General features: G+C 47.2%; 1 protein-coding gene across 5 annotated transcripts in view; it reads left to right on the top strand.

Moving 5' to 3' along the window:
• The window catches only part of rgs6 (regulator of G protein signaling 6), a 75,496-nt gene that overhangs the window by 34,681 nt on the left and 16,167 nt on the right, over positions 1–24,648 (top strand). The window contains exons 1-4 of one of the 5 annotated variants that reach the window (XM_080024488.1): positions 16,117–16,189; positions 17,676–17,772; positions 18,263–18,313; positions 19,079–19,185. In XM_080024488.1, coding sequence (XP_079880614.1) covers positions 16,184–16,189; positions 17,676–17,772; positions 18,263–18,313; positions 19,079–19,185 — 261 coding nt within the window. In that variant the 5' untranslated portion in view covers positions 16,117–16,183. Of the gene's footprint in view, positions 1–16,116; positions 16,190–16,882; positions 16,923–17,317; positions 17,466–17,675; positions 17,773–18,262; positions 18,314–19,078; positions 19,186–24,648 lie in introns of those variants that run through there. The other 4 variants (XM_080024487.1, XM_080024489.1, XM_080024486.1 and 1 more) reach the window with 4 other exon arrangements.

Here is a 24,648-nt window from a genome sequence, read left to right as displayed (position 1 = left end):
AAATATAGAGTATATGTAGATCTATGCCATTATCATAGTGATATTGACAATAAGGGCATTATTTTAATACTAACAGTAATACTAATAATAACAATTTAATCAGGACAATAGTACTAATGGTGGTACAGATAGATAAATAGATAGATAGATAGATAACAATGCACAAAAGTAATGAAGACATTGAGGGCGGAAGAGAGATTACTTTGAATGAAAGCAATAAGGAAGGAAGGAAGGAAGGAAAACAGAATGTGTTCGGGGGGGGGGGGGGATCTTCCTCCAGCTTCTCCGAGGTGCAAGGCTTTGTTCCCGAACGGAGCAGGTCCCTCTTGGTTCCTGGTCTCCTTCCTCTGATCTCCGTCTCCCCTGCTGAGACCCCCACACACACACAGACACACACACACACACACACACACACACACTCATATACACACACACACACACACACACACACACACACCTACACACCTACACACCCTGCTGCACTGCGGGATGAGAGGACCAAGGGGTTTGTGCCCGCTCTCTTTTTCTCTCTCTCTCTCTCTCTCTCTCTCTCTCGCTCCTCTTTCTTTAATCCTCTTAATGGGCTCTGATGTCGCCTTGATCTGTGCCAGGGCCCCGGGCGGCTTGGGGGCCCCGGTGCCGCTCCAAAGGCGATCTTCTTGTCTCAGCCGACCCTGGACCGCTCCGGCACTCTCTGATCAATCAGAATACGTAATCATCGATTGATGCCATTTTCAATTGTGAGATCGCGTGGATGCACGTGTGGCTATGTGTTCACGTACATCCTTGAGTCTTCGTGTGTGTGTGTGTGTGTGTGTGTGTGTGTGTGTGTGTGTGTGTGTGTGTGTGTGTGTGTGTGTGTGTGTGTGTGTGTGTGTGTGTGTGTGTGTGTGTGTGTGTGTGTGTGTGTGTGTTATTGTGGCATATTGTAAATTGGTTACAGGGAATGAAACTGGCCTTGGTGATTATTGCCTCTTTTTTAATTCCTCCATCCTTCTTTCTCTGCACTTTCCGAGAGTATACAAGTATCAGTGTATCACTTATTTACAAAGTCAATCAAATAATTAAGAAGCAAATTGTTGTTTAGAATCAACAATTAAGCTGTTAAGAAATAGTCTACAAATAAGTTGCTGTCGGGGTCAAATAAAAACAATCATAAGGAAAGCCAGACGTTAACACCTCATGATGTCTTGTGGTCACGCTCTGGTCTCTCTCACCATTTCCAGCATCACTATCAAGCACAATATAAACTTTGACTTAGTTCCAAGCTTCTTTCAATGGGACTCAAAGCTGGAGGATCAGACCCCCATCTCGCCGCCGTCTCTCAACCTCGAGCAGAACCGAGCGGTCCAGCAGCGCGGACTTTGTGCTGATTATGACTGATTTATATAAAATGTCAAAAGTGCCACGATTATTGCCACCGTGATTTCTGATTCAAATAATAATAGCAAAAAAAAAGAAAAACTTTTTGGTGAGCAAATTGGAAGGATAAAAAAAACATGCAGCGCCACGCCTGCAAAAAGTCCTCCAAATAAAGGTCGATATCACTAATGGATGATGCATTTCAACTGACTTTCAAAAGCTCAACTCAGAATTTCAGAAGTCGAGAGAAAACGCAAAGGTGACATTCATTCCTCTTGAATGCTTTCTCATCTCGGATCATAACTTGTATCCTTGAAGGTTTAGTTGGGAAAAAATTCTAATGAGCGCTGAGACCCACCTCTTTGCGGCTTTTCTCGCTCCTGACAGTGCGGCGGTCAGAACAGTAAATTGTAGTCCAATGGATTTCTTGGAAGAAAATAAGAGAAACTGGCACTGTGTCAGCCATTGAAAGGAGTGCCAAATACATATTTTTCTCCTCCACTCCTACTTGATATCAGGTTGTCGCTGTGTGAAGTTCATGTTTCTCGTTGGTAGCACATGCTAATTGTTTGTACTGTACCCAGTACAAATCCCCCGCAGAGATTGTGAAAAGCCAGCCCCACCCCCCCCACACACACACACACACACACATGAGGAATCTCAAGTGACACCAGGTTCATTAAATAAAAAAGAAGAAACACATTCTAAATCTCATTAAGTGAACAAGTGATTAAATCGTGGCTTTGTGGACCTGGTGGTGTTGATTTGATATTCCACAAAAGAGAAATGAATTTTCCAGTCGCTGTGGCACTTTGATAATGGCTCATTGGCCTCTGCGAGTGGTAAAATGATACAAGGCAAATCGAAAAGTACCCGAGTCTGGTATCAGCTGAAACGTTGATGATTAAAAAGTATGATTTGGACCCTACAGGCACCTGGGCGGGATACGGCGCCACATTGAGTTGAGTTACGAGTTGCAGATTTGTCTCTATATAATCATGAGGATAAGCATATTGTTGATTTCACAGTAAAGTATGCCTCATTAAAATATTTGTTCCAATAATTTCTGACTCTTCATAGCTCCTGTTGAATGCTTTTATATTGAGCTTCCCCTGTGCTGTAATGCAGTCTAATGGCACACACATTAAAGTCTTAAAAAACATTAAGTCTTCTTTTCAAAAAGAAGAAGCACGCAATATAGTACAGTCTGTATATGTTATTCTGGGAACAAAATGTTCGCCAACATATCAGGTTTGTCAGTTTTTATTTTCTTTTTTGCACTCCAGCATATCAGATCTTTTCGCTACATCCCTGCAAACGTAAAAGAGACTAGAAACAGGAAGCTGCAGGCGTGCTGCATGCTTCACAGACAAACAAAAAGGAGATTTGTTTTAAGGTTCAAACATTTGCATTATTATCTATAAGCACAGTGAGAAGCTGCAGCCGAGTGGTAAGTTTCTCAATACTGAAGTGTTCAGCGCGGTTGTGCTGTTAATAGTTATAATTAATAGGATTGAAAAATAGTGAATGTATCCTATTTGTATTATCGTGTATTTGACAATAAGATGATGATCCTCAAATGGGTAATTATTACTACTACAATTCTCATCCTCTCATCTTCTGCTGTGAGTGCCGCCAGGGTGTTGTGGGATAGGAGTTGAGTAATAACAGGGTAAAAGGACAGTTAGTGGTTGGTGGGCTGTAGTTCAAGACTCTGGACTCACAGTAATCAACCTTCCAATCATCTCGCCGCTCATCCTTCCTCGAGACCCAAAATCTTCCCCGTCTGCGATACTCAGTTACTCAGTTAACCCCCCCGACACCCACCAGCCCACCATGGCTGATTTGACATTCAGCTGGCTCCCTGTTGATGGAAAGGGAAACTGTCAAAAAAATACATAGGTAAACATAGAGGCTTAAGAATCCTCTGACCCCCCTCCAGCAGGCAATTGTAGGAGAAGGAAATTACTTGTTCGGGGTCTTATAACCATCTAACCCTACAGCATCTCTGTATATTTCAACCTCTTTCCCTTGGATCATCAGAATGAATTGTTAACTCAATGAAATGCACAATTCTTCCTCCACATACAACACCTTGCCAGGGCTCAAAGTAAGGGACACAAATACCTGTGGAACCTGGTCTTGCGTGCCAACACCTATCAACAATTTCCAATCCCTTGCCTATTTTAAAAGGCAATTACAAGCCTGTACTGTGACATTCCTTCCCTCCAGTACAAACCTGATTGTTTCAATATTATTAATATAATTTGCTAACACAACCCAAGTGAATCTCTATGCGCTTGCTTTCAATTATGTCCTTGGTTAAGGTTCCGATAGTTAGTTGCTTTACTTCCTAGAAAATTTAGCTAACTTTTAGAGTCAGATCTGACTATGACTCACAGACTATTTGTATTCAGAATGGATGCGTTTTTCTTCCCAAGGTCATTGCAACGGCATTAAGCTGATTTTAAATGATGATTTTTATCCTTCCCACCACGGGCTAGACTTTAGATGGAGGACTGGCCCGGTATTGAGTGATGTATTGCAGCAATTGCCACTCTATCTTTCTTACACCCTGCTGCTTACCTTCACTCTGCTCTCCAACTTCAGAGAGAGAGTGAGAGAGAGAGATTGAGAGACAGACAGAGAGAGAGAGAGAGAGAGAGAGAGAGACAGAGACAATCTGCAGTGCAGCCTGCATTATCTGAATTGAAAATGTGATCATGATGCAGACAGGGAGTCACAATTCAGTATTTTTTTATTTTAATATAGAAGATCAGAGCAAAATCCCCAACACCTTTCCTAATCCCCCCCATCCTATGTAAGCCTTTCTGAAATAGAATGCAAACCTCCTTAAAATGTATGGTTTCAAAAAATTGCGCTGACATATAGACAGACACATACACACACACACACACACACACACACACACACACACACACACACACACACACACACACACACACACACACACACACACACACACACACACACACACACACACACACACACACACACACACACAGATAGATGCAGTAGATAGATAGATGATAGATAGATTGATAGATGGATAAATGGGTAGGTAGGCAGGTATATGGATAGGAGAGTAAGTGGTGAGATGAATGGAAGGATGGATGGATAGGTAGGTAGGTAGGTAGGTAGATAGAATCGCTCTATCCTGCATTTGTCTTCCCCCAATTAATCACCCCTTCTCCATGAAAAATCAAGAAAGACAGTGGAAAGTAGGGTGGGAAAAACAGAGCGGTAACTCCAGGTAGATGTGACTGGATTTGATCAGGTGGACGTATATGGAAAGAGAGCAGAAAGAAAGAAAGAGTGCAGGAAGAGTTATCTTTCTCCATTATGTGCCCAGTGTTTGTGTTCTCCATTCGGCGGCTGGTGTGGTGAGTGTGTGTACATCACAGAGAGCCATGCTGTTGTTGCCGTCAAGCTCCACTGGACTGTGTCATTAGGAACAAAGAGATTACACAGGGACCATATGAGCTTTGAGAGAAAACCATTACTCTTACGCCCACATGCACACTGGCCTTCACATGCGTGCGGATGGGGGTTTTTGTGTGTCCATTTTATTTCCTTTGGCCCATCGTCTAACTTGAACTGAAAAGCTTGACAGAAGTCCTACTGTGACACAATAATGTCTAATTATAGCAAATGGATTAAAACAATGCGATAACCACTGAGCTCCCAGTGATCGACATGGAAGTTTTATTTCCCCCTTTGCCGTCATAGTTTTTCTGTGCCCGCTCGCTACCCGCTCGTGATCTGTCACGGAGGAACCATCTGCACGAGATCTCATGTTGTTTGATCAAACTGGACGTCTGACATTTGCCAGTCGTGACGCAATCTCCAAACGTTCTCACCCACGTCGGGGAAGAGGCAAATTGACTGGCAAAGACACGAGGGGCAAAATTGTCTCAGTCAAAATCCCCTGATTGTTGGAACCCCATGGCAAAGCACGGCGAGCGAGCTCTGTATGCCGTGGGGTTTATGAAACGGTTGCATCACGGGTGAATCTTCATCCTCGCCGCCTTTCTTAATATGATCATATCATATTATCAGAGAATGGCCATAACTTCATCCTTAGCAGTGTTACACTGAATTCTGAATAGATCTTCCACTATGCATGGATGTTTGACTGGAAGGAGCTTAAAGATTGATGAATAGCAGGTAAAAGTGACATGTTGTGTTAGGCCCACGGCTTCCCAGCGCCACTAGAGGCCACTCTTGCCCCATCTGCAGCTCCTTCCTTGAGCCAATTGCACACACCTGGGATCAAGTACCTGCATCACTCCACACAGTATTTAGTCTCCAGCTTCCCAGTCATTCTTTGCCAGACCGTCAACTAGCTTACCCGAGTTGTACAGCTACTGGCTCCATTCCTAGTTCCAAGTTCCTAGGGCTTGTTTCAAGTCCCTAGTTTATGTCTCTTTGTTTCGTCTTCCCCTTACCTGCTTGTCTCCTCTCGTCGACCCAGTCTTTCCGTCCATCTCTGGGCGTGGCAACCAAGAGCCCTGACCTGTCGTCGGTTCCTTCACAATATCTGGACCTGGCCCCTGTCTTCAGCAAGCAGGGCGCGGTATCCCTACCACCTCATCGCCCCTACGACTGCGCAATCAACCTCCTGCCAGGCGCCCCCCCCTGCAGTCGCCTGTATAACGTCTCCCGGCCCAAACAGGAGGCCATGGAAACCTACATCCGCGTCTCTCTCGCTGCCGGGATGATTCGCCCCTCGTCGTCTCCGCTGGGCGTAGGGTTCTTCTTCGTCGACCCTCTGTCCCTGCATTGACTTCAAGGGACTCAATGACATCACAATCAAGAACAAGTACCCCTTGCCCCTGATGGATTCAGTCTTCGTCCCCATCGGGGTGCCACCCACTTCTCCAAACTCAACCTCCGCAATGCTTACCACCTGGACCGCATCCGCGAAGGGGACCAATGGAAGGCCGCATTCAACACCCCGCTCGGACACTTTGAGTATCTGGTAATGACTTTTGGTCTGTCAAATGCCCCAGCGGTCTTCCATGCCCTAATTAACGATGTCCTCCGGGACATGCTCAACTCGTTTGTCTTTGTGTACCTAGACGACATCTTGATTTTCTCCCTCTCCGACCATGTAAAACATGTATGCCTGGTGCTGCAGCGGCTCCTGGAGAACCGTCTCTTCGTTAAGGCCGAGAATTGCGTCTTCCATGTTCCGTCCGTTTCCTTCCTAGGATTCATCATTGGCCAGGGAGGCTGGAGATGGACCCCAAGAAGGTGGCCGCCGTGATGGAGTGGCCAACCCCAGCCAATAGGAAGCAGCTCCAACGCTTCCTTGGGTTTGCAAACTTCTCTGGCGCTTCATCCGAAACTTCAGCCGTATCGCCGCTCCCCTCTCAGCCCTTATCTCCACCGCAGTGGGCTTCAAGTGAACCCCGGCGGCCCAGACCGCATTCCTCGACCTAAGAAGCTGCTTTTCGTCGGCCCCAGCATTATGCCAACCTCCAGTTCATGGTAGAGGTGGACGCTTCGGACACAGGGGTAGGAGCGGTACTGTCTCAGCGTTCTCCAACCGATGGTAAGATCCACCCCTGTGCCTTTCTCTCCCGCAGGCTCACCCCACCCGAGCGCAATTATGACTGGGCAACCGGGAACCCCTGGCCGTCAAACTAGCCCTGGAGGAGTGGCGCCACTGGCTTGAGGGAGCAATCCACCCCTTCGTCGTCTGGACTGATCATAAGAACCTGGCCTATCTCCGGACGGCAAAGCTGCTCAACTCCCGGCAGGCCAGGTGGGCGTTGTTCTTCGGCCGGTTTATCTTCTCTCTATCCTACCGCCCAGGCACCAAGACTACCAGACCTGACGCCCTGTCCCGTGTGTTTGCGCCAAAGGAGAAGACAGGGGATCCAGAACCCATCCTTCCACCCCTGTGCCTTGCCACCATGCTCACCTGGGAGATCGAGTCCCTTGTCACCCAAGCGCAGGAACACCAGCCCGACCCAGATACCGGACCCCCTAACCGCCTGTTCGTCCCTTACTCCACACGCTCCCAGGTTCTGCAGTGGGCCCATGCCTCCCGCCTCAGCTGCCATCCCGGGATCACCCGCACCCTGGCCGTCATCTGCCAGCGCTTCTGGTGGCCGACACTGCTCCCTGACACCCGGTCCTTCATCGATGCCTGTCCCACCTGCGCCCGGTCTAAGACCTCCACCCGACCCCGCTCTGGCCTCCTCCGCCCGTTACCCATCCCAACTTGTCCTTGGTCCCACATCGCCCTGGACTTTGTCACCGGTCTCCCACCATCCCGGGATAACACTACCATCCTCACGGTGGTGAACCGCTTTTCTAAAGCAGCACACTTCCTCACCCTGCCCAAACTACCATTGGCAAGGGAGACCGGACCTACTGGTGGCTGAGGTGTTCCGGCGCCATGGCATCCCGGCAGATGTGGTGTCCTACAGAGGACCCCAGTTCACCTCCCTGGTCTGGCGTGCCTTCTGCTCGGCCCTGGGGGCACAGGTCAGTCTCTCCTCCGGTTTCCACCCCCAGACCAACGGCCAGACGGGGCGGGCAAATCAGGAGGTGGAGGCCATGCTCCGCTGCCTGACAACCACCAGCCCCACCTCCTGGAGCGACCAGCTGCCGTGGGCCGAATACCATACAACACCCTGGTCAACACCTCCTCTGGCCTGTCACCCTTCCAATGCTCTTTGGGCTACCAACCCCCGCTGTTCCCTGCCCAGGAGGTTGAGATCGCCGTGCCATCCGTCCAGGCCCACATCCATCGCTGCCGGAGGACATGGAGGAGGGCCTGCTCTGCCCTACTCCAGGCCTCTGCCAGGTCCCAGCGGCAGGAGAACTGGCACCGTGTGCCCGCACCCACATACGTCCCCGGACAGATGGTATGGCTCTCCACAAAGGACTTGCCCCTCAAGGTGTACTACCGAAAACTCATTCCCCGGTATGTTGGTTCCTTCCCCATTGTGTCAGTCATCAACCCCTGTGCCGTACGCCTCCGTCTCCCTCCCTCCCTCCATGTCCACCCCACCTTTCATGTGTCCCTGCTTAAGCCGGTGGTTTCCAGCCCTCTCTCCCTCCCCACCAAGGCTCCACCACCCCCCGCACAATCGACGGACACACGGCCTACACAGTGCAGCGCCTGCTGGATGTGCGGCGCCGGGGGAGGGGCCTCCAGTACCTCGTAGACTGGGAGGGGTACGGTCTGGAGGAACGCTCCTGGGTCCCCCGGAGACAGATCCTGGATGCCTCCCTCATCCGGGATTTCCAAGTGTCCGCCAAGGGGCGTCCATAGAGGGGGCCCATGGCCCTGTTAGGCCCATGGCCTCCCAGCGCCACTAGAGGCCGCTCTTGCCCCATCTGCAGCTCCCTCCTTCAGCCAATTGCACACACCTGCATGCAAGTACCTGCATCACTCCACACAGTATTTAGTCTCCAGCTTCCCAGTCATTCTTTGCCAGACCGTCAACTAGCTTACCCGAGTTGTACAGCTACTTGCTCCATTCCTAGTTCCAAGTTCCTAGCGCTTGTTTCAAGTCCCTAGTTTATGTCCCTTTGTTTTTCGTCTTCCCCTTACCTGCTTGTCTCCTCTCGTCGACCCAGTCTGTCCGTCCATCTCCAGCCAACCCCTTTTTACCTGCTTGTCTCCGCTCGTCGACCAAGGCTGTCCGTCCCACTCCATCCAGCCTGGTTCCCCGTCTCTCCACCCGGATCCTGGACCCCTCCTCCCGGTCATCATCATCCCTGCCCAGCCCTGCTCCATCCCTACCTGACCGGGTCCCCCCGGCCAGCTCCACCGTGTAGGCTAATAAACATCCTTTGTCTACCTCCCGTCTCCCCGTGTCGTGCATTTGGGTCTCTCCTAGCCCTGATCATGACATGTTGATAAGTTGTGTTAGTCGGGAAGAGAGGTTGGCTGTTACAGACAACACATATTCCTCAAAAGTTATACTGTGGTCACCTTGTGAACTGATATAAAATGGCAGAAAAACAATCCCACTGCTCCCCGCAGCGCTGAACTTCTAAACTTCATCCGCTTGACAGCTTAGGCCAAAAATACCACCCTTGAAGCTTCTCTTTTTGGCCAAAAAACACCAAAACCTTTACCTATTAAAACCTTTATGTTAAATGGTTGCAACTTTTGTGAAAAAGCGTGGGGATGGTCAGCTCAGGCGGTAGAGCTGGTGGTCTAGTAATCTAAAGGTTGCTGGTTCGATCCCAGGCTCCTCCTGCTAGCATGCTGTAGTGTCCTTGAGCAAGACACTTAACCCCTAATTGCTCCTGATGGCTGCGTCCGTCGGTGTTTGAACAATTGTAAGTCACTTTGGATAAAAGCGTCTGCTAAATGACTAAATGTAATGTAATGTAAAAAAACAAACAAACATACATGTTCACCACAGGCAATTCCACATACTGAGTTTCAAAATCAACCCAGGTGAAAGCCTGCCCTGAAGAATTGAAAAAAAAAAAAACAATTGCAAAGGCCAACTTGTTGTTAGTTAAGCTTAGATTGTTTGTTTGTAGCTTACATTATTATAGTATAACACAACAGTACATAGTGATTTTGATGATTCTCTTGTCGGCTTTACGTATAAGTTGCGGGTTTACAACTCAGCGCCTTAATTTATTTCTCCATGCATCATTTTATTTTACAATGATTATCTCTCCCCATACATTTTTATTCTCTTCAAAGCAGTATTTGTGGGTGGGTGTGTGTCTGCCTGTGCAATTTTTTTAAACCATGCGTGTGTGTGTATGTCCCAAAAGCACAACCAAGAGAATTAATGCCTTTTTTTTTTAATTTCCACATTGCTTGTGTGTTACTATCCTATAACAATGCTATGATTGTGTGCTGTGGTGTGGGATGGTTTGAGCAGTCATACCTGACCTGGATCTAAGTGATTGGGTCCGGGTGGCTGCATACCTGTTGCTTATTGGTTGGACTTACGAGCAGCAGGTTAAAAACCCCATCCTCACACACACTCAAGATAGGAGCCCTGTCATGACATGATGACATGACAAGATGTTCTATCTTTACCTGACTAATTCCAACTAGCCTCCGCTCTACAATAAACTGATATCTACAATCTATCGTCATCTGTGTCTCTGTGCCGGAGGCCCCTAGAGGTTACTTGGGAGTTGTGTGGTAGGAGAAACTGCCACAGTGGCACCTGAACAGGGGCTCCGGCATGGGGAAGGGACACAGAAGGGTCGTCCGAAGATGCCCGGTAGTCACCAGCGGGTCAATGAGCGACCCTAGCACCAACCCTCTCCCGACTGGCAGCAGCAGCACCTAGGGGTCCGGTGGAGGACCGGGGGGAGAAGCAGTTGCAGCAACCACAATGGGTAACTTAAGGTATTTAAGGTATTGCAACCCTGTGTCAGAGTCTGCTTTAAACATTTTGTTTCATTTTTGTTCTCTGCTTGGTCATGTGGGGTGGGGGGGAGTAGCCTTCGGCCAGGAATTCTTCTTCACCTCAATTTGGTGCTGGGTTGTGTGAGGGTTGGTTTGAGCAGCCACACCTGTCCTGGATCTAGGTGACTGGGTCAGGGTGGCTGCATACCTGTTACTTATTGGTTGGGCTAATGATCAGCAGATTAAAAACCCTATCCTCACACTCAGGATAGGAGCCCTGTCATGACATGTTCTATCTGCTCCTGGCTTATTCCACCTAGCCTCCTCTGTACAATAAACTGATGTCTACAACCTACAATCGTCTGTCTCTGTGCCGGAGGGCCCTGGAAATGCCACTTGGGTGGCGTGTGGTAGGGGAAACTGCCACAGATTGCTAAACCACTTTTCTCACAATAATTAGAAATGCAATCTTTGTTACATTTTTTTATTGATAAAACAATATAATTGAAAAGAAGAAACAGTCTTTATTCATCACGCAACAACACATGCTTTGATGGTGGCCGGTGAAATGGATCCTCTGCATTTGACCCATCCTGGCTTGTCCTTCCTGGTTATGAGTGTCCATCGCTGGTCAGACAATGATGGGTGCATGTTTTTGGTGGGGGTCCTTACTGACATGAGGTGGAGGAAACCCCATGTGAGCACATGCAAACTCCACACAGAAAGGCTCCTATTTGGGAGATAACCCGCCGGAGCACGGTGCCAACAGCGCCCCAGGTGGGAATCGAACCCAGGACCTTCTTGCTGTGAGGCAGCAGTGCAATGCACTGCACCACCGTGCCACAAATTGCTTTACTGAAATAATTGAGCTGCACTGAAGTCTTGCAAATCAGCGCTGTACTGTACTGTACAAGTCATTTGCCGACAGGACAATACAACTATTTCATTTTGTAGCATTCATATTTTCTCATTATAATTTAAATGCATTGCCATCATAATGTCTGTTCTCATAGCCTTACAGGCTCGGAAGAAATGGCTGCCAGATTTTGGATTTTGCCAGTTCGCCCTAGAACCTGCCTGTATCATCATTATAAATAGGAGGTATCATTAAATTTAGGGTGCTACATGTAAAATGAAATTTGAGGGAAACTTGAATGATATATCTTCATGGCGTACAAATTTGGCCACCGCAAAAAATGAAATGCACATAAATGAGTGATTTCTGATTTTGAAGGATAAAAATCAAGAAACCTCATAACATGGGAGGAAACCCCCAGCATTTAATAATAAGAGTCTGAGTCTGAGATGGAATCAGCTTTTGATTTAGGCTGTCTAGCCCCTACCATAGACTTATTGTGTCATCGCATTGGGATCTCTAATGCAGTGTTTCCCAACCCAGTCCTCAAGTAAGTACCCCCTGTTCTGCATCTTGAAGCACCAACCCTCACTCACTCATTCTCATAACCCTTTATTGAGTAGGGTAGGAGATAAAACTCTGTAGACCGGTGGTACTTGAGGACTGGGTTGGGAAACAGTGCTAATCATTGAAATTAAGTAATGCTGTTTTTGTAATAACAGTTCATTGTCTATGGGTCATGGGCATACGTAGCCTGGAATTTACAGTACTTTCCCTGTGGTTGTCTACTCATGTTAGTGAATTAATTTTTTTGCCCAGCTATGAGGCTTTAAGGTTTCTGCATGACTTGGGAACGAGTAGTATACCATACTAGGAAAAATATATTTTTCGACTGAATTGAATCAAAAGCGTACAATGTGTGTGTGTGGAGAATTTCTCCTGCGTGGTCGGTGAGGTTAATCTGCCCGCTACAGGAAAACAAAACTGAGAGTATTAAAGATATTTATTCTAAAGAATAAAGAGAAAGATTCAGACCTGCTCCAAAGCAGTGTTCTGACCAGTCTGCCCTTGCTTCTGACGAAGAGGGGTTTATACCAATAAAAGGTTATGTACCATTTGTCAGGTGTCATTTACAGGACTATGCCCCCTCAATCATCAATTGATCAAATTGAATCAATCATGAGAGCTCATACAATGGTTTACCAGTCTAACTCAGGTCACAGGTGCAATCTGATGCCATAAAACAAACACACAATGCTCTGTCGAGTTACCCTTATTTCCACACAAGGTTTCGTGAGGATGGAATGTGATTTCGTCCTTATACTACAAAAGGCATTGTTAGAAAACAGTCTCTTCATATAAACCCTGAGAGACTCTTTAAAACCCAGAGGCAATGTGTTTTAAAAGCTACATATCATACAAAAGGCTATTGTCCTATGTATAACACCATTCAAAGAATTGATCATGGCATTTTTCTCTCACACTGGTTTATTTGCAAATTCTGGTTGGTTTTGGAACCTTTTGTGATGAAAGGGAGGCCTTCATCATCAGCAGGAACAATATTCAAAGTGGTCCAGCCCATTTGAGCCTTTTGTCATCTATTGACTACTGACTTTCCCCATGGGTGTTTCTTGTTGGTTTGCGAGTGCCGCAGCGGGTGCACCCTGCAATCAGCGCGGCATCTCGACACTAGATTGTGACGGCTAACAGCAGGAGAGACACAATCAAATGGATCGGAAAAAAAGAATGGAAATAGGATGAAAAGGTCCATCTCAAACTGCTCAGAAGGCGTGAAGGATTTCATGGAACCTTAATAAAAATCAATCAATAGAGAAGCTTCCTGTTTTCATGGTATCAGGTGAACACAAAAAATATGTTATACCTGATCTAAATCTGATCTTTGGGCATAGAGGCAGAGATCAATACATAACTGGGGTTTTATGGAGCGGGATGAAAAACAAACGGCTCGAGATGAGTTGGAGCATATCATGAATCAGTGGTAAATGCTCAACTTTTTACTGCCTAAGTGCCTTCCCCCTTTGGAATGCAAGTCGATGCTTTTTTAGTTTGTGACTGTAATTTTAAGCTTTCAGAATGAAGGAAGACATCTAGGAAAACATAGATTTTGATTGGGTAACTGGTTTCTCTGGGTTTGACAAAGGAAGCTTGGAATTTGTCGATTACATTTTGTTAGTAAAATGATTCTCCATTGAAGGTGTTTCTCCGAAAGATGTTAAAACTTAATTGTGTAGGTTTATCGTACTTGTGGTCAAAAATAAGTGGCCCTGGGATCCCTAGCTAAGATGTAGTGGTGTAAAGTAACACATTTTGTTATTATACTAAAGTATTTTTTGGGAGTATCTGTACTTTACTTGAGTTATTATATTTCTTTCTACTTTTTTTTTTTACTGAGCTACATTTAGCCTCAAAAAAGTTTACTTTTACTTGAGTACATTTCCCCTGAGCACTTTTGTGACATGCTACAAAATAAAATGGGAGGAAAACAGTTCGTCAATGATGTTAGTGAATGATGTTATCACCAGGTTCATGTTCGAATAAAGCGTGATATCGAGCATCAAGCTGAGTGTAATCAAACACTCTGCAGCCCGTCTTCAGAGTTGCCAGGTCCGCGGTTTCCCTGTGGAATTGGACTACTTTTTATGTGTTGAAGTGGGTTGTGTTTTTTGTCTGCTGGTTGAGGGGTGGCTGAGTTTGTCATGGAGACCTGGCAACCTTGCCCGTGTTAAGTTTGGTTGCTGCTGAACAAGCACAGGCGCTTCCCAGAGAGATACAACTAGAGCAGCGTGTTGGAGAGCCACGCACACAGCGATGGCCTCTTCCAGGGGTGATGCTGCTCCACCTGCACCTGCTACGACCAGCACCTGGGGCCATGTTTACAACAAATGTTTTCTCATGTCAGAGTGAAATTAAGCGCCTCTTATGTTTACCAAATGAATACGGAAATATTGGCAATGAGAATAAAAATCTGAGTAAAAAAAAAGTCTGTATATATACTGAGTGAAAACTAAAATCTAAAAGTGAAAACTTTTACCAGAGTAGTTTTTTAGTAAAATATCTGTACTTTTACTTAAGTGTGGCTTTCGAGTACTTCCACCGCTGCTAAGATGCTTGGCATCTGTCTGCCTGTTACTTCTAACCAGATTTGGTGGTCAGTCAATTTGTCAGAACAGTTTGGGATAGGGGGGTGAGCAGTTGGGGTGGGAGCCACATGGTTGGAACTGGTTATTTTCCCCGAATTTTTCTCTCCCTCACAAATTCTCTCTCACCCATTCAGGGCCAGCGTTGACATTTACCTTCTCCCCGGGAAGTACAGTGGACACAAGCCTCACGGCCTCGTTCTCATTGTGGACGCCTCTTTGTGTGTCAGCGAAGGATAATTGCTGTCGTTTTTACGGTCAACAATTCACGAGTGTGCAATTTTTCAAAGGAAGTGTTATTCTGGCCGGCCTCCCAAGCCTGTTGGTTCTGGGCGTGTGGCAGCTTGTGTGTACAGCAGCAGGTCAGCATGGCCACTTAGCATGGGATAGAGTCACAGGATGCTGGGACTGACTGAGCTTAGCCATTTAGCCTAGATAACCTCTTGCCTAACTTGTCGTTCCCCCGGTGCTATGAGAAAAGGGAACACCTAATTGGATTGGATGTGAAATGTATAGCCTTTTTCAAAAGGACTGGGAAGGCGCAAGGAGTTCAATACAAGAAGAGTGTACATCTAAAGGCTAAGCTAAAACCAAAAATGAAAGCGAAGGTGTATTAGATGTCCAAATGAAGTTAAAAGTCCTCTGCACTTATCTTGTTGATTCCCAGGGAAAGCTAGTGCTAGGCTGAGAGCAATTCCAAGAGGAATTGAACCAAGCAAGCCGCTAAATGGCGTCATAGTCGTTACTGTAAATCTAGGTCACTGGAAGCCAAGCATGTTGAGAAGGGATGAGGCCCTGTTGGACTAGCCATCATGGTAGGGGCCCGTCATCCCGCTATGCCTGCAGTGACATTATACTATCAACGAAGATACAAGTCTCCATTGGCATTTTGAGGCTGCCTGATAGTGCTAGCCTATGCTAATTGTGTGGTAATAATGCTTTAATCACCCAGACTGCTGCCCTGTGGGTGGTTAAATGTCTGATTAAAACTGCTCCCACTGGGTCACACTCACAGCCAAGGCAAGTCACAGTCACACATTATCGACAGAGAATTCTATCCTTTATGAGCACTTACAATGTCGTAGAATTTATAAGCCTCCTCTGTCTTTGGTGCTGCCCAGTCCTCAGGAGGCTGTGACTGAGTATTGTATTTCCTGGATGGGGGACCAACATTTATTGGTCGATGTCAACTTGGCTCAGCGTCACATTGGCTGACCAATGTTTTTATTTCTCTCAGCGGCCAGAGGGCATGTTCCGACTGTGAGTAGAGGGCTGGAGAGAAGCTATTGTTTCCCTACCTATCTGCACTGCCACTGCAGTCATAAGTAAGACACCAAAATAAAGGTTAACCTTTGCAATCTGACCCATGTGGTGGTGCTCATCTTAATGCAACACCTCGGCTGACAAGCATCGCAACAAAAGGTCATTGGCGTTATGAAGGTAGGGGCCTTGATTCAGTCATCCTGCTTGTCATCAGGCTTAATGCAGGGCAATTTATTCCAGCATGTCCCTGTGTAAAACATAGGGGTTGATAGATATTGTAATTAATGCTGAATATTTTCAATGTCAATGCCGATTAGCTGGTGGGAAGTGATTGCTGGAGTTGATCGCCTGCGAGAGGGGATGTCATCAAAAACCACTCTGGCGGCGTGTCTGTGGGCATCATCAAGACCTTGTTAGAATGTTATTCCTACATTGATTCTGTTATGTAGCCAGGGGCCGTGTTTGCCCCATGTTAAGCAGACAAGACTGGCTCTTCCCATCTCAGCGAGAGCTGATAACAGGTTGATGGCGGGCTTCCAATGCAAAAAAAGGGTTTTACAAAGAAAATGCACCTTCCATTCTTTCAATAGACAACTGTGCATGTCCCATTGGGCAAGGCGCTCAAACAAACACTTTGTGTGTGTGTGTGTGTGTGTGTGTGTGTGTGTGTGTGTGTGTATGCCTTGCTTCACCATGGAATGAAGTTCTGTAAAGGTCCTGGGTTAATCCCGTCTATTTTAAGAGCACAGTGTAATGGTTGTTTAGACAGAGGTTGGGTGTCTTGTCCGCACGTGCATTTATGACCTGCTGTGTGGGCGTCAAGCCTGTCGACTGTCCCGGCATTACAAATTCTACTCTTGAAGCTAAAAGGGTCAGAATAATAGAAATGGAACATGAAAGGTGGATTACGGTGTGTATAATTTACCGTCTAGGTCCGATAACCCCATTACGGCTGGATGGCTTTTATTCAATATCAGTTCCAATCCAGGGGCGAGCTCGTGCAGCTGCAATGGTCCGTGTGTGCGTGTATTGATGTTTGCGCGCGTCCGCATGTACCAGTATCGACCGGGCTCCACTCAGCCGCGTTCCAAGCAGGTGGCGGACATTAACACGACTGTACGTTGTGTTTTCTTTCCTCCGCTTTTCACTTTCACTCCTCCTTTTCGCTTGATTTTAGTATCTCTCTTACAGTGAGTTACTCGGGGTTGGGGTTTATATATAGCCCTGGTCGTACGTAATAGCTGTCTCCAAAGCGACCGAGGTCTAACACTGCCCACGCTCGCAAATGGAGAAAGAATAAAAGAAGAAAGGCTGAGAAGAAGAAAAAGTGGGATGGTGACTTGTGATCATTTCCAGGATCTTGGTTTAACCTGATTACTTCTCTGCGAGGTGGGCGATGTGTTTCATTAACACCTGCACAGGGTTATTAATAGGCTTGGAAAACATGCTGCAGGTGTGTGTGCGTGCGTTGTGTGTGTAAATATCAATGGGTGTATTTAAAGAACGCACACTCAGAGATTACCTATTTTTGACAAAAATCCACAAAAAATAACATTCACTTAGACTGTCACATTTCGGCTATTACGTAAGAATCAATCACGGCTTGCAGGCGTGCAAGATTGTCCCTGAAACAGCTTTTTTCTTCCCGTCTTCCCACTTTCAGATCGAGGACATCATCACCCACATCCAGGACGAGACGGAGGGAGTGCCCATCAGAACTGTCAAAAGTTTCATGACGAAAATCCCCAGCGTTGTCACCGGTCAGTGACGAGAGAGAGAGAGAGAGAGAGAGAGCGAGAGAGAGAGAGAGCGAGAGAGAGAGAGAGAGAGAGAGAGAGAGAGAGAGAGAGAGAGAGAGAGAGAGAGAGAGAGAGAGAGAGAGCAGGTTGACAGTGATGGGCAGATGACAGATGTGGCAGCAAATGGACACCACTTTGGACCCCTGGTGTCTTCCCTCCTTCTCACTGTCTTCGTTTTAGACCAGTGTCAGGGGTGGAGAGATTGCCCAAAAGTCTATTTTATTTCAGGCTTGTCTCTCCCTCCTCTACTGTTGTTAATTTCCTCATGCTATTCTGGAGTTTTCTGGCTTTGTTGACAAAGAGGTAGAGAGAGAAAGGGGGAAACACAGCGGACAGAGTTCTGAAAAGGCAACATGATCTAAGCACGCTGTCCATTCCTTGTGAAATTGGCAAATTCTACAATATCCAGAATAAGTGTGAAAGTATGTCTTAGCTGTTTGTGTTATTACAGGGACAGATATTGTCCAGTGGTTGATGAAGAATTTGGCCGTCGAGGATCCTGGTGAGTCAAGAGAAAGATATTTGATTTTTGCTACAGTACACAATGTGTTCAACTCAGTTACCTCACACGTCTGTTCAAAAGCTTTGCTTTCAAATTGGATTTTTACTGCACAATTGACTCTAAATAACAAGAATGAAATTATGATTTTATGCTCCTTTCCTATGTTGAGTAAATACTCCATTGAACAGAGCTAATGTAATGTGTAGCGCTTCATAATAATGTAAGTAACTGTATTTAGCAAAGATTAACTTAAATTTATCTAAGGTATATGCAATGGTAAATAACCTAAATGTGTAATAACGAAAATGTGTTTAATATAATACCTAGATATCACCATACAATTCATAGGTGATTCAATGAGGTCAGGGTGATATTGCCAAAATCAAATGTCACAATATCAAATGTCGTATTCTTGAAAATCTATAATTTCACTATATTTTTGAGGTGACTATTGGTGCATTCATAAGATATTTACACCTAAGAAATAACTGAGAAGCAGCCATGTGAGTCATCTTGTTAGTAATATTAGATATTAGTATAAGTGTATAGATACAGTGTAGATAAGTATAGATATAAGTTCAGAAAATTGCATTATTTAGTGTAATGCACACCTCCAATTATATTGCGATATTGCGATAACCAAAATCTGAGAGGATATCTAGTCTGACATCAGGATATTGATATTACGACTACGTATATATATCAATGTCATCAATCTTGATTCCCAACAATGTGTGGACTGCTTCTCGTTGCGTTTCCCCCCAGCTGAAGCCATGCACATCGGGAGCCTCATCGCTGCTCAGGGCTACTTCTTCCCCATCTCTGACCATGTCTTGTCCCTCAGAGACGACGGAACATTCTACCGCTTCCAGGTGAGAGTACGAGAGACCTAAAGTAGGAAAAGTGTTTGGCTTTAAGAAAAAGGGCTTGTCAGTATTCCTTTAGTAACCCTCATTTGAATATTGACGTGCGCTGCTGCCTTTAAGCTTACTGCAGTGCTTGAGGGTTTGGGGGGAAATTGAAGGAGGAAAATATATGTAAGAGTAGTGTTGAACAAAAAGAAAACAACCACAAAAAAAAATATCCAGCCACTGGCCGATCCTTGACGGAAAAATAAAATTATGCTGATGACATTCTGGGAAAAAGAGTTAACGTTGGCAGTGTTTAAAACCAGAGAACAGGCTTTCCCAAGTTAATTGAATTGATGCACAAGTGCATATTGTCAGTCACATGCTGGGATTTTCACAACACGGGCCTAAAGCCCAAACGTATCCATCTTATCCTGCTCGAGATATTACATTTAATCTAATGTAAATGTAATATTTTATTTTTTATTTTTTCACTCCCTTCTTCAAACATTTGAACCTTTTGTTCTATGCACACGGTGTTTACTTGACCTTTTGAAAATGAATGGTGATCCGTTGAAACAGATAAGGCAAGGTGGCAGTTAAAAATCACTTTAATTATGTGGTAGTGTTTTCTTCATAATTGTTAATTAAAACAAGGGAGCAATGTTGTTGTTTTTTTACTCCTGCTCATTCATGGTATCGGGTCAAAATATAAATATAAAAAGATATGTGAGAAGCTTTAATTGCAAGGGACGGTGTGACCTTGGCTTTGGCCTCAGCTATCCCCCTTCAACATGAAGTGGAGGAGATTAAGAGGCGAGGGGTGGGTGGGGTAAATTGGCGACGACAGAAAAGCTACGCTGAGATAATCTCCATTAATTAGCATTTCATTTTCGTAGGCAAAATTACTTTCGGCGTGAGACAAAGAGAGACGGAATGAGTGGAAAATCAAAACAATTTACATTGGAGCACTAGACTTCCAATTTCACGACACCAGCTCTCCTTTAATTAAATGAACTGTAGAGATAGAACCCCGAGCACGGCAGCAGGACCGCATGCTGTCTCCCCCTCTACACTGAAGCATTGTGCAGGCCAGCTATTCCAGGACAGTATTCAAGGCCATCTTTAACACCTCACTGGTTGAATGCATGCAATCTGCCTGCTTCAAAACATCTAGCATCATTCCTGTCCCCAAAAAGCCGAGGATCACAGGTCTTAATCACTACAGACCAGTTTCCATGACCTCTGTGGCAATGAAGACCTTTGAATGCCTCGTGCCACCTCAAGGCCATCACCAACCCCCTACTTGACCCACTGCAGGTCGGCTACAGAGCCAAAGGGTGTGTGAAAACGCAGTCAACATGGGACTCCACTTCATCCTCCAGCACCGACGCCAGGATTCTGTATGTGGACTTCAGCTCAGCATTCAACACCATCGCCCCCATCTCTTCTCCAGGACGAACTATCCTAGCTGAGCATGCCTGAGCCCACCTGGAGGAGGATCACTGACTTCCTGACAGACTGGAAGCAGCATATGTGGCTGGGCAAGCTTGTCTCGAAACCCCGGAACGCTGTGTGCTCCCTCTTTTACTCTTCTCCCTGGCTTCTACCCTCTACCTGGCTTCCTGTTGCAGCCAGAACAACTTGGAGCTGAACGCTCTAAAAACTGTAGAGATGGTAGAAGACTTCATGAGGAGCCCAGCCCCAACCTCCCAGAGAACATCAACTTCCCCATCAAGAAGGCCCAGGAGAGGATATTCTTCTTGTGGCCTGGAAGCTTGCCGGATGGGGCCAGCGATCCTCGCCCGACACTGAGAGATCTCCACCGGAGCAGACAGCGAAGAACAAGTGACTTGTCAGCACTGGCCCGCCCCCCTGCTCACCTAGCAGCCTCGCTACAACGGAGAGACGCTGCCGGAGACCTACTTCATCCAAGTCGAGCTGGTGGCACAATTCAATAATTGGACTTCAGAAGAAACCACTGTGCAAGTCGCCCTCGCTCTGGAAGGAAAAGCCCTGCAGATACTCACTGACCTCCAGCCACAAGAATGACTCGACTGGTGGACCGCCGAGAGAGCGCTACAGCATCGGTTTGGTCGCCGCATCTACGCCGACGACGCACAGGACAAGCTGGTCAACCGTCAGAGGAAAGAGAGAGAGAGCCTTGGCGCCTACATCGTGGACCTCCGTCTGTATGTGCGACAAGGCTACCCAACGTTTGACAGCGAGGCGCAGAAAGAGCTCGCGCTTCAAGCTTTCATTCGGGGGCTTCGCCCAGAGCGGCTCAGAGAGCATATCCGCCTGCACGCCCCGATATCATTGGTCAAGGCGCTAGCAGAAGCTGAACAGGTTGAACACGTGCTGGTTACGAGTGATCATTTCCCCAGCACGAAGCATCGAGTGTGCCAAGCAGACAGTGTGGAGGGCGACAATGACCAGGCAGTCTGTGTGGTCAACAGTGCACCCCTGCAACAACGACTTCGGCGGGAAAATGAGAGGAATGCCAGGTGGCCAACGGGGGGCTGCTACCGATGTGGAGAGCCGGGCCACAATGCACGGTATTGCCCAGCACCAGTGCAAAGAGCCTAGCACCACAGCCATCATTAAACTAGAGCAGGGTGGCACAGCGGAGGAACTGCCACCTGTACGAAGTTCCTCCTCTACCAGAGCACACCTGAGGCTTGGATGTCTGGGTCGGGCTTAGGGGCTGTACCTGGACTGTAACCTGAATGGTACACTTTGCAGAGCCCTGGTGGACACTGGTTTCACCATTTCCATCGTCCGCCCCGGGACACTGCCAGGCACAACCAGCCTGAGACCGCGAGGCTGGGAGCCCACCAAGAGCCGCGTCACGACAGACACCGGACAATGCATCAGAATGTGGGGAAAGAGAGCCCTTCAAGTGACTGTTGCTAACTGTGATGTGGCCACGAGTTCTGGATGGCCAACATACAAAATGCCTGCATTTTCGGGCTGAACTTGCTGATGAAGTGGGGGGCTGTGGAGGATGTGCCCAGAGCCACACTCTTCTTGGGTAGTGAAGCCATAGCGCTCCACACCATTGGTGAGGATGGACTACGCGTTGCTTTGCTGCCTGAGCCCATCGCATCGCCGGCAGAGGTGGAGCAAAAGGAACCGCCCAGCAGACCTGTTGCCGCGCCCTCAATGGAAAGGGCCCCGTCGCCTCAACCGCCATCGAGACCAAGACCGGGCGAGCCATCAAAGATCTGTACCGCAGAAGCTGCGAAGGACTCGATGCAGGCCAGAGAGGTCAGCCGAAAGAGTTGCTGGACGCCCAAAGACCGCCTTTTACATCTGCCAGGGACTGTGGCAGTTCAAGGTAATTCCATTCGGTCTTTGCAACGCTCCAGCCACCTTCGAGCGCCTGATGGAGAGGGTCCTGGCTGGAATTCCCTGAGACCACTGTGTCGTCAATCTGACCTCCTCGCCAATGCTGCAGACTTCGAAAGCGCGCTGACCAATCTGAGGGACGTCTCCCAAGCCATCCGCCAGGCTGGGCTTCGACTTCATCCAAAGAAGTGCCAGCTGTTTCGACAGGAGACGTTGTTCCTGGGGCATGGAGTGAGTTTTGACCGACCCAGCAAAGGTAGCGGCGGTGAAAGACTGGCCTGTTCCTCGCAACGTGAAAGAGCTGCAAAGTTTCCTGGTGCTGGCTTCCTCCTACTGACGGTTTGTGAAAGACTTTGCCACCATTGCCAGCCCTCTACACCAGCTGACACAGAAGGGCCAGGCATTCCAGTGGGGGGAGGACTGTTCCTGTGCCTTCACAAAGCTGCGGTCGGCTCATCGAGGCCCCTGTGCTGCTGGCCTATCCAGACCTGCCGCGACCTTTCATCGTGGACACTGACGCTAGTGAGGTGGGTCTCGGAGCAGTGCTGTCCCAGGAAGGTGAACAAAGTGAACAGGTCATCGCCTACTTCAGCCACTCCCTCAGCTGGCCTGAGAGAAACTACTGTGTCACCCACCTTGAAACTACTGTGTCACCCACCTTGGCGACCCAACTAGCTATTCTGACGAGCCACCAGCAGCGAGATTGGGAACTTCATTTGCCCTTGGTCCTTTGGGCATATTGGACAGCGGTGCAAGAATCCACTAAGTGCACTCCTGCGGCCCTCATGTTTGGACGCGAGCTCCGCACCCCTGTGGACTTGATGTTTGGACCTCCCCCTGAACCAGAGGTGGCCGGGGAGCCGGGCATTGACTATTTTCCCCACCTTTGGGAGCGGCTCCGGGCGGTGCGTGAATTGACCAGGCAGTCTCTCGCCGACGCTGGGTCGCGTCAGAAACGGGCTTAAGACCAGTCTGCCAAAGGGGAGGATTTTGCCTCCGGGGCGCAAGTGTGGGTCTACAGCCCGGAGAGGAAGAAAGGCCTCTCCCCGAAGTTGATGAGCCACTGGGTGGGACCCTGTACGATCCTAGAGAGACTGTCTGATGTGGTGTACAGGGTGCGGCTTATCCAAAGGAACCGGGTAGTGGTTCTTCATCGTGATCGGCTTGCTCCCTACCAACCCTTGGCTCCAACTGAGGGTGAGTCAGGGGCAGAGGGGGAGCCTTCAGTCTGTGCCTTGCCACGGGAAGCAGCCGAGGGGCCCCCTAGGCGGGCCCGGCGGCAGCGTCAACTTCCCCAACACCTCAGAGATGTTGTGGGGGACACATGGGTTGCTGGGGACAGTAAACCAGCCAGGTGGGGGCAATGTAGTGTGTTGGGGAATAGAGGGGGGCGGAGATTTCCCAGCATGCTTTGTTTGTGTGTTTTGGGGTTGTCCTGGAAGGTGATTGTTTTATGTAATGTTAATTGTTATGCTGTTGTTAGTGTTAGTTAGCCATGTTACATGTGTTATGATGGATTGTTAGTACTTTTATGTGTTACGACTGTTGCACCAGGAGTGAGAGTGTGTGTGCCATTAGTGACCTGCCGGATAACAGTGTGGTGAATGAATGTAGAGCATTCTGAGTAATAAAGATTGAGCTTGGTTGCTTGCTTGAAGAAGCCCTAGCTCCTACAATATGCAATACAAATGTGTATATGTACACACATGCAAATCTGTACTTATTGCCTCTTAGCCTTTCATAGCCTACATAATTTACATTTTAAATAATTTAGTGTATAAATATTTATCAATTATTATATTTTGTTTAATTCTTCTTCTTCAATGTTTAGTTATTTTTTTGCTTATATCATGTTGCTTTTTGTGTGTTTTGTGTTTGTGTTTTTGTGACTATGAGCACGAAAAAGCATGAAACTGGGTTGTCCAGAAAGAATACCAGCTTTGTGTTCATCGAAGTAAGTTTTACTGCGAAAGTGACGACTGTTGGTATTGTTGAAAGGGTTGACTCTTTCACTCAGTAAAATGAATTTTGTTCTATGAGTCTGTTGTGGCCAGTGCGATCTTCTTCGCTGTCACATGCTGGGGCAGTGGGCTGAGGGTCGCAGACAACAACAGACTAAAACTAATCAGGAGGGCC

The sequence above is a fragment of the Zeus faber genome (genome assembly GCF_960531495.2).
Source record: "Zeus faber genome assembly, chromosome: 2".
Classification (NCBI taxonomy): domain Eukaryota; kingdom Metazoa; phylum Chordata; class Actinopteri; order Zeiformes; family Zeidae; genus Zeus; species Zeus faber.
The sequence above is the reverse complement of the archived record's forward strand: the minus strand, read 5'-3'. Positions and strand labels throughout refer to the sequence as shown.